The 16,604-nt window shown below is 42.0% G+C and overlaps 1 protein-coding gene across 3 annotated transcripts in view; it reads left to right on the top strand.

Annotated features, from left to right (window-relative positions):
• ALDH3A2 (aldehyde dehydrogenase 3 family member A2) overlaps positions 1-16,604 on the top strand; it is a 125,084-nt gene that overhangs the window by 19,726 nt on the left and 88,754 nt on the right. For all 3 annotated transcript variants that reach the window (XM_038537037.1, XM_038537036.1, XM_038537035.1), the window contains exons 9-10: positions 8,107-8,220; positions 9,549-9,616. In XM_038537037.1, coding sequence (XP_038392965.1) covers positions 8,107-8,220; positions 9,549-9,616 — 182 coding nt within the window. The remainder of the gene's footprint in view (positions 1-8,106; positions 8,221-9,548; positions 9,617-16,604) is intronic.

The raw sequence follows: 16,604 nt of genomic DNA, 5'->3' as shown, positions 1-16,604 counted from the left end.
CTTCTCCCTCTGCCTGTGTCTCTGCCTCTTATCTCTCTCTGTGTGTGTCTCTCATGAATAAATAAAATCTTTTAAAAAAATTATAACAATTCTGTTTGAATAGATACCAAATTAACTTCAATAGCATCCAAAAATGGTGCTTCTATACATACCGCTTTCTCCCACATCCCTTTTTGTTGTTACTGATCACATCTTTATTCATGTGTGTCTAGTAATGAAGATTTGTAATTCTTCTCTGTGCATTTGTCTTTTGAATTATGGAGGCAATAAAACATGGAGTTACAAACCAAAGATACAATAATACTGTCTTTTATATTTGCCCATATAGTTACCTTCACTGTCTTTATTTGTTTACACAACTTTGAGTTATCTCTGGCATCCTTTCAACCTGAAGGGCTCCCTTTAACATTTCCTTTAGGGCAGGTCTGGTAGTAACAAAAATCCCTCAGCTTTTGTTTAGCTAGGTATGTTTTAATTTCTCCCTCACTTTAAAAAAGATCTTATTTATTTATTTGGGGGAGAGAGATTGAGAATGTGAGCATGAGCAGGGGGTGGGGGCAGAGGGAGAGGGGAAAGCCAACTCCTCACTGAGCAGGGAGCCTGATGTGGGACTCAATCCCAGGGCCCCGAGATCATAACCTGAGCTAGAGACAGATGTTTCACTGACTGAGCCACCCAGGTGTCCTAAATTTCTCCCTCATTTTTTAAAAATATTATTTATTTATTTATTCAGAGAGAGAGAGAGAGAGAGGCAGAGACACAGGCAGAGGGAGAAGCAGGCTCCATGCAGGAAGCCTGATGTAGGACTCGATGCCGGGTCTCCAGGATCACACCCCGGGCTGCAGGTGGCGCTAAACCGCTGCGCCACCAGGGCTGCCCTCTCCCTCATTTTTTAAGGATACTTTCATCAGATACAAAATTCTTGGCTGACAGCTTTTTTCTTTCAGCAATTTATTTGTGTCATTCTACTGCTTTATGGCCTCCATGGTTTCTGATGAGAAACTGGCTATTAATCTTACTGTAGATTTCTTGTATGTGATGAGTCACTTCTCTCCTGCTGCCTAAAAAATTCTTGGTTTTTTAATTTGGTTATAATATGTCTTGCTGTGGATCTCATTGCTTTGCAGTTTGTTGAGCTTCTTTGATATATTTTCATATCTTTCTGGCAGCCGTTAACCTACTTCCTGCCTGTGAATTTGCTATTCTGAACATTTCACAAAATTTAACCTTACAATATGTGATCCTTTGCAAGTGGTTTATTTTACTTAGCATAATATTTTCAAGGTTCATCCATGCTGTAGTGTATATCGGTACTTCATTTCTTTTTACAACAGAGTAATATTCCATCATATGGATATACCATGTTTAACTTATCCATTCAACAGTTAATGGATATTTGGTTTTCACTTTTCTGCTATTATGAATAATGCTGCTGTCAACATTCACGTACAAGTTTTTGTGTGGATATATCTTTCAGTTCTTTGGGGTAAATAACTAGGAGTAGGATTGATAAGTCATATGGCAATTCTATGATTAGCCATTTGAAGAATTGTCAGACTTTTCCAAACTGGCTACATGATTTTACATTCCCACCACATCTGCACCAACTTAACTTTTTTCTTTTCTTTTCTTTTTTCTTTCTTTTCTTTTCTTTTCTCTTTCTTTTCTTCTTTTCTTTCTTTCTCTTTCTCTTTTCTTTTTCTTCTTTGTTTTATTCATTCATTCAAGGTATCCTGTTAGGTAGGAAAAGCTATCCTGTGATTTGACTTTCATTTCCCTGATGGTGGTTGATATTGAGTAGCTTGTGTTTTAATGGCTTGCTTGGCTTTTGTATTTCCTTCTCTCTACATTTTTTCAGCTCTCTGGCTGTAAGGATGCTTTATATCATGCCATTCCATCAGATGATTTGCATCTTTATGTAATTCTGTTATCTTGTCCTCCACCTTTCTCACCTGATTAGATTTTGTAGTCTTTTGATGTCCTTCCTGATAACTGGAACACAGATTTTAATGGCATCTGATTGGATTCTGTATCCTGTGTTTTTGGCCCTGTGTATATAGCATTGCAGTTACAAATTACTGAATATTTAAAAGTCACAGGGAAGTAGAGAATAACACAACACTCATAATTTACAATACCAGATTTAATAGATGTTAACATTTTGTTTCTTCCACTTAAAAAATAAAGATTACAGATAGTGTTTGTATTAGTTAGGATTTCATTCTGCTATGGATAACAATTTCTTTAGAAAAATTGGGGTTTATTTTTCTCTCACTTGCAAAAAATTCTGAGGTAGGTGTCTAGGGATGTTATGTCTGTCTATAGTGTCACGATCATGTCCAGGGCCATCACTGCTAGTTGAGCTCACACAGGTTGCCACTTGGAGGGAGGGCTGGAACCCCCCCTGGGCTTCACTCACCATGTATCCTAGCATATGCCTTCAGTGTCCTTTTCTGAGCACAGAGGTGGATCTGCTGCCTAAGCTATATGCCATAGCATTGTATCCAACCATAAGGGGCATTAAGTAGGTTAATAGAGGTCCTGGTTCCAAGCTCTATTTACCTTATTTCTTTGCAGTATATAGTTTCCATTCCCAAGGTCACTCCACAGATCATAATGGCTACAACATTGCTATCAAGTTTGTAGGAAGGAGGAGGGCGAAGAACGGGACATTCTCCCTTTAAATGTGTTAAATTTTCTGAAAGTTGCCCACACCCAATTCTGATTTGTCCTGTTGGCCAGTACCTAGCCACACAGTCCTGTTAAGCTGAAAGAAATGTACACGTGGCCCCCAAACTTTTTGTAAGTTTATTTCTGTGAAAGTAAGGACATGGATTTAGGTAGGTAGGTCGTGGTCTCTGCCACAGCTGGGAGCCATGAAAGTGCTCAGGGTATGTAAACAGCTGTGGCTCTTCTCCTGCAATCACCCTGGATACTCTTACCTTGCTAGATTCCATGCGTGCTCCTACCTGACAAAGATGTTCCCCAGGAAAGTTATTTATCATTCTACTAATGGGTGTAATTACTTCTTAGATAAATAAACTGAAATTGTGTCACATGTGGGAAAATTATTTCAATCTACTGGGTCCCAGTATATTTGTAGAAATGCCACAGACTCGAGATCAGGGTTTGCCCACAATAAACATACTTTATGCACATTTAAAAACAAAACTAACCTGTTAAAAATGATAAAAGAAGTGCGAGCTTAGGCCCTTATACCTTAACCCTTTCTTACAATCAACCTCCCTTCATTTTTCTTTTCATTTTTAAAAGCAGGAATGAAATCTTAGAAAACATCTGCCATTCTGCCCAGCCTCCACATCTAAACGCACATGGTGTTCAGTCATTTCCTCTCGTCAGATCACAGTTCTTAATCATTTCGTATCTTTAGGTTTCAAAGTTGAACTGTTTTGCCTGTTTTGTAACAGCTTTGTTGGGATATATAATACAGGTGCCTGTATGTTAATAGTTACATTTATATTACATGCAGAACTGTATATGATACAGTTTTAGGACATTTCCATCACCCAAAATGATTCCTCATGACCCTGGTTGGTTCCTGACGTCATCATGAGCCCCAGGCAACCACTAATCTGCTCTCTCAATCTCTGTAGTGTGGCCTTTTTTCGGACCATCATAAGTATTTTATATTGTACGTCAATCATCTGGTTATGAGACAAACTAAGGGCCTCTGCAGAGGTGGCTAATTACCAACGATGAATAAATCAGGTGACAAAGGAGATCTCATATATATTATGCAAAGTGATTCTTAGCTCCTTGCTCAATTTATGTCTTTTATTTTTTAAAATATTTTATTTATTCATGAGAGACACACACAGAGAGAGAGAGAGAGGCAGAGACACAGGCAGAGGGAGAAGCAGGCTCCATGCAGGGAGCCCAAAATGGTACTCGATCCCGGGTCTCCAGGATCACACCCTGGGCCAAAGGCAGGCACCAAACTGCTGAACCACCCAGGGATCCCCAATGTCTTTGTTTTTATCTCCTCCCCACCCCTCAATTCTAATGATGTAGGAAAAGGGCCATATCTAAATAGTTTTTTATAAACACAAATGCATATTTGGGACCCTAGAACTGTGGATCTCGTTCCTTATACCTGGTTGGTAGATCTTTAATGTTGGGGGGGGGCAGGATAAGATTTTGGTGTGGATTGATTTACCTGCTGTGAAATTAATAACTATTTAATATTATTTAAATAATCAACATTTCTCTAAATATTCACTCAATACTTACATAACTAAGACCCCAAAACTTAGAATTAACAATTTAGATTTCCCAATCATTTAAACACTTAACTGTAAATTTGTCACTTTTACACGTTTAATTAAAATCTTAGGTCTAATACATCAATTCCATAAATGCCTTTAACCACCTTAAAAGCAGTTTTAAGATTATGTACAAAATGTTTGGGGTGCCTGGGTGGCTCAGTTGGTTAAGCGTCTGCCTTCAGCTCAGGTTATGATCTCCAGGTCCTGGGATTGAGCCCCACATCAGGTTCCCTGCTCAGCAAGGAGTCTGCTTCTCCTTCTCCCTCTGGCCACCCCACCCTCAACACTCATGGTTGTGCACTCTTTCTCTGTACCAAATAAATAAATAAATAGAATCTTTAAAAAAAAAAAAGGTTTAATTACAAAACTCTTTCAGTTTTCTCACACCATACTCATTCACACAGTCTTAATATAAAAAAATGTCAATTTGTTTTTTTAATCTCTTTTTTCTTACTTTTATTCCTCCTCAAGGGATTATCTTAGCCTGCTTGTCTAGTGGGCAAGGTTACCTTCTCTGACTGTGTTTAAGGATAGTGGTGGCAGGCAGTGGTTCAGGGTGCCGACTTGGATGTGCCTTTCCAGATGGTGTCCTGCATCTGTTACCTAGTGTGAGAGGCCCTCCCCTCTCTGCGGGTAGACTTTTTCCATTACAGTAGGATTTCCAAAGTACTGTTTGTGACCACGGAGATGAGTTTTTTTCCTACCCCCAAAATACTTGTCCTAAGCGTTTTTTTCCTCTTCATAACATTTACTTAGCTTAAAAGACTAGATTTTTTTATGTTTATTTCTGGGCCATACCTCTACCCATTTTGTTAATTCTAGGACTCATATTTTTTTTGCATTTTAATACTCTAAAGTTGGAACTTCTGTTTGATTTGATGTGCTAAAATACCATGTTATAGTTTAATTGGCAGATTCGTTATGGCACATATCTTAAATGTGTTGAAAACCACACTTAAGGGGACCCCTGGGTTGCTCAGCAGTTTAGCACCTGTCTTCGGCCCAGGGTGTGATCCTGGAGTCCCGGGATCGAATCCCGCATCAGGCTCCCTGCAACCAGCCTGCTTCTCCCTCTGACTGTGTCTCTGCCTCTCTCTCGCTCTGTGTCTCTCATGAATAAATAAATACAATCTTAAAAAAAAAAAGAAAACCACACTTAATTTCATGAAGCTTTGTCTGATTTATGCCTGCTATCTCAGATTGTGGTTTTGACTGGCCTGTTTATGATTTTATCTGTGAGCTTATTCCCCAAGGAGGTTGTTTCCCCTGTGAGTCCCATATATGCCCTGTCCATTTTGTGAAGGTTCTGTGTCTGCTCAGATCAAATAAAGTACACCTGCTCCAGTCCCCGTGTCTCATCTTAGGTTTCCTGAGCATGACTGCACCTCAGGTTCAAGCCCTCTTTTACACATGGTGACCCTTTCTGCTCATGGCTTGTTCGTACCCATGGCTGCAGGTTGGCAGGCAGGTTTTCTGGTCTTTTGATGGGGGACAGAGGAGGGGACAGTGCTTTCATGGTTCCTAATGCTCCCTGCTCACTGGGGCTTATGCCTTGATCCCTTTTCACTTCTTACCAGCCCCAGCTATCATGTAATTGATGTGAAACATTCTGCATTGGTTCTTGATGGCTTCACTTCCAAATTTGGGAATATGGGGTGGGGTCTCAGACCCTCTCTCTTCCCTTGTGGCCAGTAAGGTAAGGTTCTTTGTTCTTATGTTACAGAAATTCCTGTGTTTTTCAGTGCCTTCCTCCCCTGCCCCTTCTATCCCTTTTGTGTCCTAGACCTCAGATCCAAAGCATTGAATTTCTCGTGCTCAAATTCATGGCACGCTGGTATCATTTCTTGCAGGCAGCCCCTCTCTCCTGTTTTAGACTATTTCTCTCTCCGTTTTACAATTCCCACTCTCCTCCCTTGAGGCACCCTCTCTGTGTTTAGTGTATGTCTTTTGCTTTGCATCTTCAAGAAATGCAAAGTGGTTTTATTTTTTGGCTGTGTGGATGTTTATATTTACCTAATAGTATGATAGTTTAAATTTCTTTTTTTTTCACTTGGCCTGGAGATTGGCAGACCACCCTACAAAGCAAATCCAGCCATAGCTTGTTTTTGTAACTAGAATTTGATTGGAACACAGCCACACCTAATCATTTGCACATGCCCGTGGCTGTTCTTGTGCTGCTACAGCAGAGTTGAGCAGTGGCGACAGAGACCATTTGGCCCATGACGTTGAAAATATTTACTATTTGGCCCTTTATGAAAAATGTTACTGACCTCGCTGACTTAGCACAATATTTTATTGTTTTGATTTAAATTGTAGTGAAGTATATATAACATAAAGTTTGCTGTCTTAAACATTTTTAAGTGTATAGTTAAGTAGTGTGAAGCACATTCACATTGTAGGGCAACCATCACCACCACTCATCTCCAGAACTTTTTCATCTCGCAAAACTGGAACTCTGTTCCCATGAAGGAGTAACTCCTGCTGCCCCTCTTTCTGTCCTCTGTTGACCACTGTTTCATCATTCCACCTTCAGTCTCCGAGTTTGAGTCCCTTTGATACCTCATGTAAGTGGAATCTTACAGTATTCCTCTTTTTGTGTCTTAGCATAGTGTCCTCAGGGTTCATCCATGTTGTAGCATGTGTCAGACTCTCTTTCCCTTTTAAGGCTCAGTAATACCCCATTGTGTGTGTGTGTATGTTTGTATGTTTGTATTTCACATTCTGCTTATTCACTCATCTGTCGATGAACATTTGGGTTGCTTCCACCATTTGGCTCTTGTGAATAATGCTGCTATGAACATAGGTGTGCAGATAGCTCCTAGAGGTCATGCTTTCAATTCTTTTTATGTATCTTCAGAGGTGATACTTTGGATAATATGATACTTTTATTTTTAATTTTTTTGAGGAACCACATCACTTTACTTTCCATAGTGGTTGCACTGTTTTAGATTCCCACCAATAGTACACAATGGTTACAACGTTATCTACATCCTTACCAAGACATACCATTTTCTGTTTCTTTTTTAAAGAAGGCATTTTAATGATGACATCTCACACATCCTTGTGAGGTATCATCTTATTGTGATTTTGATTTGCATTTTCCTAATGATTAGGGATGTTGAGCATTCTTTCTTGTGCTTATGGCTATTTGTATATCTTATTTAATTTTTTTAAAGATTTATTTATTTATTCATGAGAGAGACTGAGAGAGAGAGGCAGAGACTTAGGCAGAGGGAGAAGTAGAATCCTCCCTCATAGGGAGCCCGATGTGGGACTCAATCCTGGGACCATGCCCTGAGCCCAAGGCAGATGCTCAACCACTGAGCCACCCAGGCATCGCCAGATTCTGTTCTGTTGATGGTGTTTTTTGATGCACAGAAGTTTTAAATTTTGAGAGTTGAAAAGATCTATTTTTACAATCATTGCATGTGAGCGGTATATTTTCACATGGATTTAGTTTCCTAGTGATGATCTCCTTGATGCCCCCATTAGCCTACAGCCACAACCTGCCTTAGTGAATATCCTACATGTGTTCTTATGGAGGTCTATGAAAGCGTCTCTGCCATTTATACCCAGTCATGAAATGTGTGGGTGGGAGGGCATATACATACTTCAGTTTCACGAAGTATTGCCAGCCCTGTTTCCACCATCTCAAACTGTGGTCTTGTTTGACATCTTTAAAAAGTATATTATTTTTGTGGGCAACTGTGATTACTCCCAGTCCCTGGCCATTTGGAGGAAGCAGGCATGTTATATAGAATTGTTGGTATCAGAGACTGTTGAAAAGTAAAAGCTGTTTTCTCTCTTCCCTGTTCTCTAGGTTGGACTAGGGACTGTTTCCAAGAATGGAACTCCTACATCCAGCTGGCTATTCCCAGTATGTTCATGGTGTGCATCGAGTGGTGGACCTTTGAGATTGGAACCTTCCTTGCAGGTTTGTCAGCAGTTCAGTAGAAATCAAGAACAGCCTGGCTACTCTTGTTTCCAGAGCTTTTTAAGAGATGTAGGCCTTACTTCTCCTTCCTTTCCCTTATGTCAAGTGCTCAGGGAAGTTTCCAACTAGGGAAGCTAAGGTGTAAATCCTTGCCTGACCATAAGCGTATTCCAGTTGAGTGAGGCTTTATACATTCAGAAAGGGAGGACACATCTAAAAGGTTTGCCAGGGTCATGGAGAGGGAGAACAGAAACCCAATTATGGGTCTCGTGACTTCTCAGACCTTCTATTTCCACTGACTTTTGCTAGGCATTGTGCAAGTTTTTAAGCCATTTTCAAACATAGTGGCTTGTTGGCTCTGTTTTTGATGTGATCTTTATTTCTATCAGAGCTGTATTAATTTTGGTCATAGGTATTTACCCTACTCATCTATTTTTTAAAGATTTTATTTATTTATTTATGAGAGACTGAGATCGAGAGAGAGGCAGAGACATAGGCAGAGGGAGAAGCAGGCTCCCCACGGGGAGCCCAATGCAGGACTCAATCCCAAGACCCCAGGATCACAACCTGAGCCGAAGGCAGACACTCATCCACTGAGCCACCAAGATGCCCCTCACCTTAGCCATCTTATTGCCAGTAAAGTTATAGAGGAAATAATAGAGACAGAGGATGATAAATAATTGATGTTAAAGTTCCTGGGGGACATTTGGATACTCCAGTAGTCCCACCATGTCTATACAGAGTCCCACTGCTTTCCATCCTTTTCTTCCCACATTGGGATCCTACGTCTCCCCAAGGAATGACCTGCAACTTTAGGAGCCTTGTTGTTTTCTACTTTAAACCTGATGTTTTGTTCCTTGGTAGAACAGGAGCTTGCAGATTGAACTCGTTTCAGGTCTTAGCTGCTCTAGTTCTTGGAAGCTTCCTAGGAGTGGACCTCTGGGGCTCTCCTCAGCACAGATAGTGAATTCTGCCTTTGGTTTTGCTTCCTTCTGGGAGCAGTCCTGGCTTCTTTTAAAATTCTTTTTTTAAAAGATTTATTTATTTGAGAGAGTGAGAAAGATTGTGCGTGTATGCATGAGTTGGGGAGAAGGGGAGAGAATTTTCAGAGACTCTCTGCCGAGTGCGGAGCCTGTGAGGCCCAATGTCATGACCCATGAGATCATAATCTGAGCTGAAACCAAGAGGTAGACACTTACCTGACTGAGCCACTCAGGTACCACCCAAGCTTCTTTTAAATTAAGATATGTTTTAGTTTCATAAGGAAAATGTTTGCTTTAATCCACCTCCTAAGATGTGTTTTGTGTGTGTCTGTGCCAACATTTCAGGACTGATTAGTGTGACAGAGCTTGGGGCCCAGGCCATCATTTACGAACTGGCCTCTGCAGCCTACATGGTAAGAACCTTGGGGTAAGACCCAGCACCTTCTCTGTATAAACTCTGCTGGGCCATCATTGCATTCATTCAACCCACTGTGCTGTGTGCTGGGGAGAGAGGAAAAACCAGACAGCAGGAGGGTGAGCCAAGCATACTGGAGGGAGTGTAGATTTGGGGGCCAGATCCTGGGTTTGAGTTCTGCCATGCTGCTCCTCCCATTGTGCAGCCGTGGGCTCATTACTTAACCTTTCTGAGCTTCAGTTGTCCCATATACAAAATGGAAAAAAATAATACGTATGTAGCAAGTGAAGACTAAATACAATAATGTATCACAGCACTTAGCACAACGCCTGGCATGTTTATTCACATATGAAGTTGGTGCTAGGACATGATGGAGAGTGAGACGGAGATAGTCTCTGCCCTCTCGTGGCCTGTGGGCTGGTGGGGAGACAGAGACAAACGGATACATGAGAGGATTACAAATATATATGACATGTACCACAGGAGAAGCAAAAAAAAGTCCTAGATGCATAAAAATAGAGATGGATACCTTTTTAGGGAGGGCAGTCAGAAACAGTCCTTCTGAGCCACTAGGTAAGCTGAGCTTGGAAAGGTGAGGGAGAGCCAGCCCCGGAAGCCCAAGGCTGAGAGCTGATGCCCAGTGTGGGCGAAGGCTATGTGATGGGAAGGAACACATGACGCGTTCAGGGACCCGAAATGGGAACCTGGTTGAAGGGGTTAGTGAGGAAAGAAGGGGGTGACATGTAGAAGCTGGCTTAGGGGAGAACAGACATTTGAGGGGTTCTGGAAGGAGGCTACTGGAATCATTAGGTGAACACATAGGAGGCTGCTGGTGGGCGGGTAGAAAAGTGGGTTAGTTGTGTTCTAGGGCAGAGTTGATAGAATGTGACCAGGGTTTGGATGTGGAAGGCAAGGCGATGAATAGGAAGAATCACAAATGACCCCCAAGTTTCTGGCTTGAATAATTGTGCCTCTTACCTCTTGATTCTTTTGGAATATTCCAAACCTGTACAAGTATTCCCTTTTTTTTGTTAAAGATCAACAAAGCCCCTCTGGGCAGTGGGATATGGGCCATTTTTGTTTCCATGTATTATTTTTTTATTCTCAAAAACAAGGTTTTGTTTTTGTTTTTAAGATTTTATTTATTTATTCATGAGAGACACCGAGAGAGAGGCAGAGACATAGGCAGAGAGAGAAGCAGGCTCCATGGAGGGAGCCCAATAATGGCAGTTGATCCAGGACTCCAGGATCACGCCCTGGGCCGAAGGAGGTGCTCAACCGCTGAGCCACCCAGGCGTCCCCAAAACAAAGGTTTTTTTAGTGGGGATTGATGCTGACATTTAGGAAGAAAAAGGGAAAATGTCTAGGAGCAAACCCCATGTAGATGTAGAAGTTGAGAATAGGACAGCTCAGCCAAAAAGGAGGACAGGCCAATGTGGAATGAAGAAAATCAGGAGAACATGTTGTGGAGGAAGCCAGCTATGAAGAATGAGTCACAGAAGGAATGACAGTTGAGTGGAGGGCTTCTGGGCAGGAGGGGCGTAGCATAAGGTGAGGTTGGAAAGTGTCCCTAAGATTTCAGGTCATCGGAGACCTTAGATGGGGAGCAAGAGCCATATTCCAGCAAACACTGACTTTCGGGGTTGGCAAAGGAGCAGAGGCTACTGAGGTAGACCATTCTGTCTGGAGGTTTGGTAGTTGATGGTGGGAAATAATCCCATCAAGGGAGGGTTTTGGTGTGGCTTCTCTATTTAAATGTGGATGCTAGAGCTTGTGCATAGGTATGTGATCAACAGTACCGGTCTTCTGCCTCTATCATCTTCAGATCTTCATGTTTTTCTACCTGTTCTGTCCTAGCCTTCCTTTTGTTTTTATTTTAAATTGTGCTAAAAACCACATAACAAAATTTACCATCTTTTAATTTATTTATTAGAGAGAGAACACATATGAGAGAGCACAAGCAGGAAGGACGGGGCAGAGGGAGAAGGAGAAGCAACTCTCTACTGTTCAGGGAGCCTGACGGGCTTGATCCTAAGACCCTGAGGTCATAACCTGAGCCGAACTGAGCCACCCAGGTCCCCCAAAATTTACCATCTTAACCAGGTTTAACTGTGCAGTTCAGTCGTGTTAACATTGTTGTGCAGCCAAACTCCAGAACCTTTTCATCCCATAAGACTGAAACTCTACCCATTCAGCAATTACCCGCTCCCCCTGCCCTCAGCCTCTGGCAGCAACTATTCCACTTCCTGTTTTTTGTCATGCACTTTCCTTTGTTAGAGGCAGTAAGGCAATAATTCTTCATTATTCCTATGGAAGAAAAAAAACAAGTCCCTGCAGGAGTGAGCTTACAGTCAAAATTACAGAATACAAAGAAATAACCACCATGAGCAAGAGTTTGAACAGACACAACAAACAGAAAAATTAGAGTTCAGAACTTAAGATGATGGAGTAATAATCATAATCGGGGAATAGGAAAGTATTATGCTTAAAGTCAATAAACATAAAAGAAGGAGCTGAAACCAAAAAGCACAATATTTGGAAAAGAACCAGATAGGAATTTTTAAATCACAGATTATAGCTATACAGATATAATACTTAATGGGATAAACAGATATGTTAAATCAGGAGAAGCAAATCATAAACTTGAAGATTGATCAGTGGAAATTCCAGAAGAAAACAAAGACATGGGGAGGGGCAAGATAGGGGAAGAGTAGGGTCCCCAAATCACCTGTCCCCACCAAATTACCTAGAAAACCTTCAAATTATCCTGAAAATCTACGAATTCGGCCTGAGAATTAAAGAGAGAACAGCTGGAATGCAACAGTGAGAAGAGTTCGCGCTTCTATCAAGGTAGGAAGACGGGGAAAAAGAAAGAAAGAAACAAAGGCCTCCAAGGGGGAGGGGCCCCGCGAGGAGCCGGGCTGAGGCCGGGGCGAGTGTCCCCAGGACAGGAGAGCCCCGTCCCGGAGGAGCAGGAGCTGCACCGACCTTCCCGGGCGGAGAGGGGCTCCCAGGGAGTTGGAGCAGGACCCAGGAGGGCGGGGATGCCCTCGGGCTCCCTGGGACACTAACAGAGGAACTGCGCTCCCTAAGGACTGCAGCGCACACAGCGGGAGCCGGGACCCGGAGCAGCTCGGAGGGGCTCGGGGGCTGCTCCGCGGAGGGGGCTGCGGCCCGGGAGCGCGAATCCAACACCGCAGGCTCCGGAGCACAGAGCGCCGGGACACAGCCCAGGATCCCGCCTCCCCCGGGACAGGCAGAGGCCGGGAGGGCCCAGGACAGCAAGGACGCTCCTGCCCCGAGCTGAGCAGATCAGCGGCCCCGCCCGGAGCCTCCAGGCCCTGCAGACGGAGAGCTCCGGAGTTCCTGCGGGGGCTGAATCCAGGTTTCCAGAGCTGGCCCCGCCACTGGGGCTGTTCCTCCTGCGGCCTCACGGGGTAAACAACCCCCACTGAGCCCTGCACCAGGCAGGGGCACAGCAGCTCCCCCAACTGCTAACACCTGAAAATCAGCACAACAGGCCCCTTCCCCAGAAGACCAGCTAGACAGACAAGTTCCAGGGGAAGTCAAGGGACTTAAAGACACAGAATCAGAAGATACTCCCCCGTGGTTCTTTTTTTTTTTTCTTTCTTTTTTTTTGTTTTTTTTTTTTTGGTTTGTTTTGCTTTTTGATTTGTTTCCTTCCCCCACCCTTTTTTCCTTTCTTTTTCTTTCTATTTTTCTTCTTTTTTTTCTTTTTTTCTTCCTTTTTTTTCCTCTTTCTCTTTTCTTTCCTTCTTTCTCTCCTCTCTTTTTCTCCTTTTCCCAATACAACTTGCTTTTGGCCACTCTGCACTGAGCAAAATGACTAGAAGGAAAACCTCACCTCAAAAGAAAGAATCAGAAACAGTCCTCTCTCCCACAGAGTTACAAAATCTGGATTACAATTCAATGTCAGAAAGCCAACTCAGAAGCACTATTATACAGCTACTGGTGGCTCTAGAAAAAAGCATAAAGGACTCAAGAGACTTCATGACTGCAGAATTTAGAGCTAATCAGGCAGAAATTAAAAGTCAATTGAATGAGATGCAATCCAAACTAGAAGTCCTAACGACGAGGGTTAACGAGGTGGAAGAACGAGTGAGTGACATAGAAGACAAGTTGATGGCAAAGAGGGAAACTGAGGAAAAAAGAGACAAACAATTAAAAGACCATGAAGATAGATTAAGGGGAATAAACGACAGCCTGAGGAAGAAAAACCTACGTTTAATTGGTGTTCCCGAGGGCGCCGAAAGGGACAGAGGTCCAGAATATGTATTTGAACAAATTCTAGCTGAAAACTTTCCTAGTCTGGGAAGGGAAACAGGCATTCAGATCCAGGAAATAGAGAGATTCCCCCCCTAAAATCAATAAAAACCGTTCAACACCTCGACATTTAATAGTGAAGCTTGCAAATTCCAAAGATAAAGAGAAGATCCTTAAAGCAGCAAGAGACAAGAAATCCCTGACTTTTATGGGGAGGAGTATTAGGGTAACAGCAGACCTCTCCACAGAGACCTGGCAGGCCAGAAAGGGCTGGCAGGATATATTCAGGGTCCTAAATGAGAAGAACATGCAACCAAGAATACTTTATCCAGCAAGGCTCTCATTCAAAATGGAAGGAGAGATAAAGAGCTTCCAAGACAGGCAGGAACTGAAAGAATATGTGACCTCCAAACCAGCTCCGCAAGAAATTTTAAGGGGGACTCTTAAAATTCCCCTTTAAGAAGAAGTTCAGTGCAACAATCCACAAAAACAAGGACTGAATAGATATCATGACACTAAACTCATATCTCAATAGTAACTCTGAACGTGAACGGGCTTAATGACCCCATCAAAAGGCGCAGGGTTTCAGACTGGATAAAAAGCAGGACCCATCTATTTGCTGTCTACAAGAGACTCATTGTAGATAGAAGGACACCTACAGCCTGAAAATAAAAGGTTGGAGAACCATTTACCATTCGAATGGTCCTCAAAAGAAAGCAGGGGTAGCCATCCTTATATCAGATAAACTAAAATTTACCCCGAAGACTGTAGTGAGAGATGAAGAGGGACACTATATCATACTTAAAGGATCTATCCAACAAGAGGACTTAACAATCCTCAATATATATGCCCCGAATGTGGGAGCTGCCAAATATATAAATCAATTAATAACCAAAGTGAAGAAATACTTAGATAATAATACACTTATACTTGGTGACTTCAATCTAGCTCTTTCTATACTTGATAGGTCTTCTAAACACAACATCTCCAAAGAAATGAGAGCTTTAAATGATACATTGGACCAGATGGATTTCACAGATATCTACAGAACTTTACATCCAAACTCTACTGAATACACATTCTTCTCAAGTGCACATGGAACTTTCTCCAGAATAGACCACATACTGGGTCACAAATCGGGTCTGAACCGATACCAAAAGATTGGGATTGTCCCCTGCATATTCTCAGACCATAATGCCTTGAAATTAGAACTAAATCACAAGAAGAAGTTTGGAAGGACCTCAAACACGTGGAGGTTAAGGACCATCCTGCTAAAAGATGAAAGGGTCAACCAGGAAATTAAGGAAGAATTAAAAAGATTCATGGAAACTAATGAGAATGAAGATACAACCGTTCAAAATCTTTGGGATGCAGCAAAAGCAGTCTTAAGGGGGAAATACATTGCAATACAAGCATCCATTCAAAAACTGGAAAGAACTCAAATACAAAAGCTAACCTTACACATAAAGGAGCTAGAGAAAAAACAGCAAATAGATCCTACACCCAGGAGAAGAAGAGAGTTAATAAAGATTCGAGCAGAACTCAACGAAATCGAGACCAGAAGAACTGTGGAACAGATCAACAGAACCAGGAGTTGGTTCTTTGAAAGAATTAATAAGATAGATAAACCATTAGCCAGCCTTATTAAAAAGAAGAGAGAGAAGACTCAAATTAATAAAATTATGAATGAGAAAGGAGAGATCACTACCAATACCAAGGAAATACAAACGATTTTAAAAACATATTATGAACAGCTATACACCAATAAATTAGGCAATCTAGAAGAAATGGACGCATTCCTGGAAAGCCACAAACTACCAAAACTGGAACAGGAAGAAATAGAAAACCTGAACAGGCCAATAACCAGGGAGGAAATTGAAGCAGTCATCAAAAACCTCCCAAGACACAAGAGTCCAGGGCCAGATGGCTTCCCAGGGGAATTCTATCAAACGTTTAAAGAAGAAACCATACCTATTCTCCTAAAGCTGTTTGGAAAGATAGAAAGAGATGGAGTACTTCCAAATTCGTTCTATGAGGCCAGCATCACCTTAATTCCAAAACCAGACAAAGACCCAACCAAAAAGGAGAATTACAGACCAATATCCCTGATGAACATGGATGCAAAAATTCTCAACAAGATACTGGCCAATAGGATCCAACAATACATTAAGAAAATTATTCACCATGACCAAGTAGGATTTATCCCTGGGACACAAAGCTGGTTCAACACCCGTAAAACAATCAATGTGATTCATCATATCAGCAAGAGAAAAACCAAGAACCATATGATCCTCTCATTAGATGCAGAGAAAGCATTTGACAAAATACAGCATCGATTCCTGATCAAAACTCTTCAGAGTGTAGGGATAGAGGGAACATTCCTCAACATCTTAAAAGCCATCTACGAAAAGCCCACAGCAAATATCATTCTCAATGGGGAAACACTGGGAGCCTTTCCCCTAAGATCAGGAACAAGATAGGGATGTCCACTCTCACCACTGCTATTCAACATAGTACTGGAAGTCCTAGCCTCAGCAATCAGACAACAAAAAGACATTAAAGGCATTCAAATTGGCAAAGAAGAAGTCAAACTCTCCCTCTTCGCCAATGACATGATACTCTACATAGAAAACCCAAAAGTCTCCACCCCAAGATTGCTAGAACTCATACAGCAATTTGGTAGCGTGGCAGGATACAAAATC

This window comes from Canis lupus, chromosome 5, assembly GCF_011100685.1.
Source record: "Canis lupus familiaris isolate Mischka breed German Shepherd chromosome 5, alternate assembly UU_Cfam_GSD_1.0, whole genome shotgun sequence".
Classification (NCBI taxonomy): Eukaryota; Metazoa; Chordata; class Mammalia; order Carnivora; family Canidae; genus Canis; species Canis lupus.
Note: the sequence above shows the minus strand (reverse complement) of the source record. Positions and strands in the feature narration are given on the sequence as shown.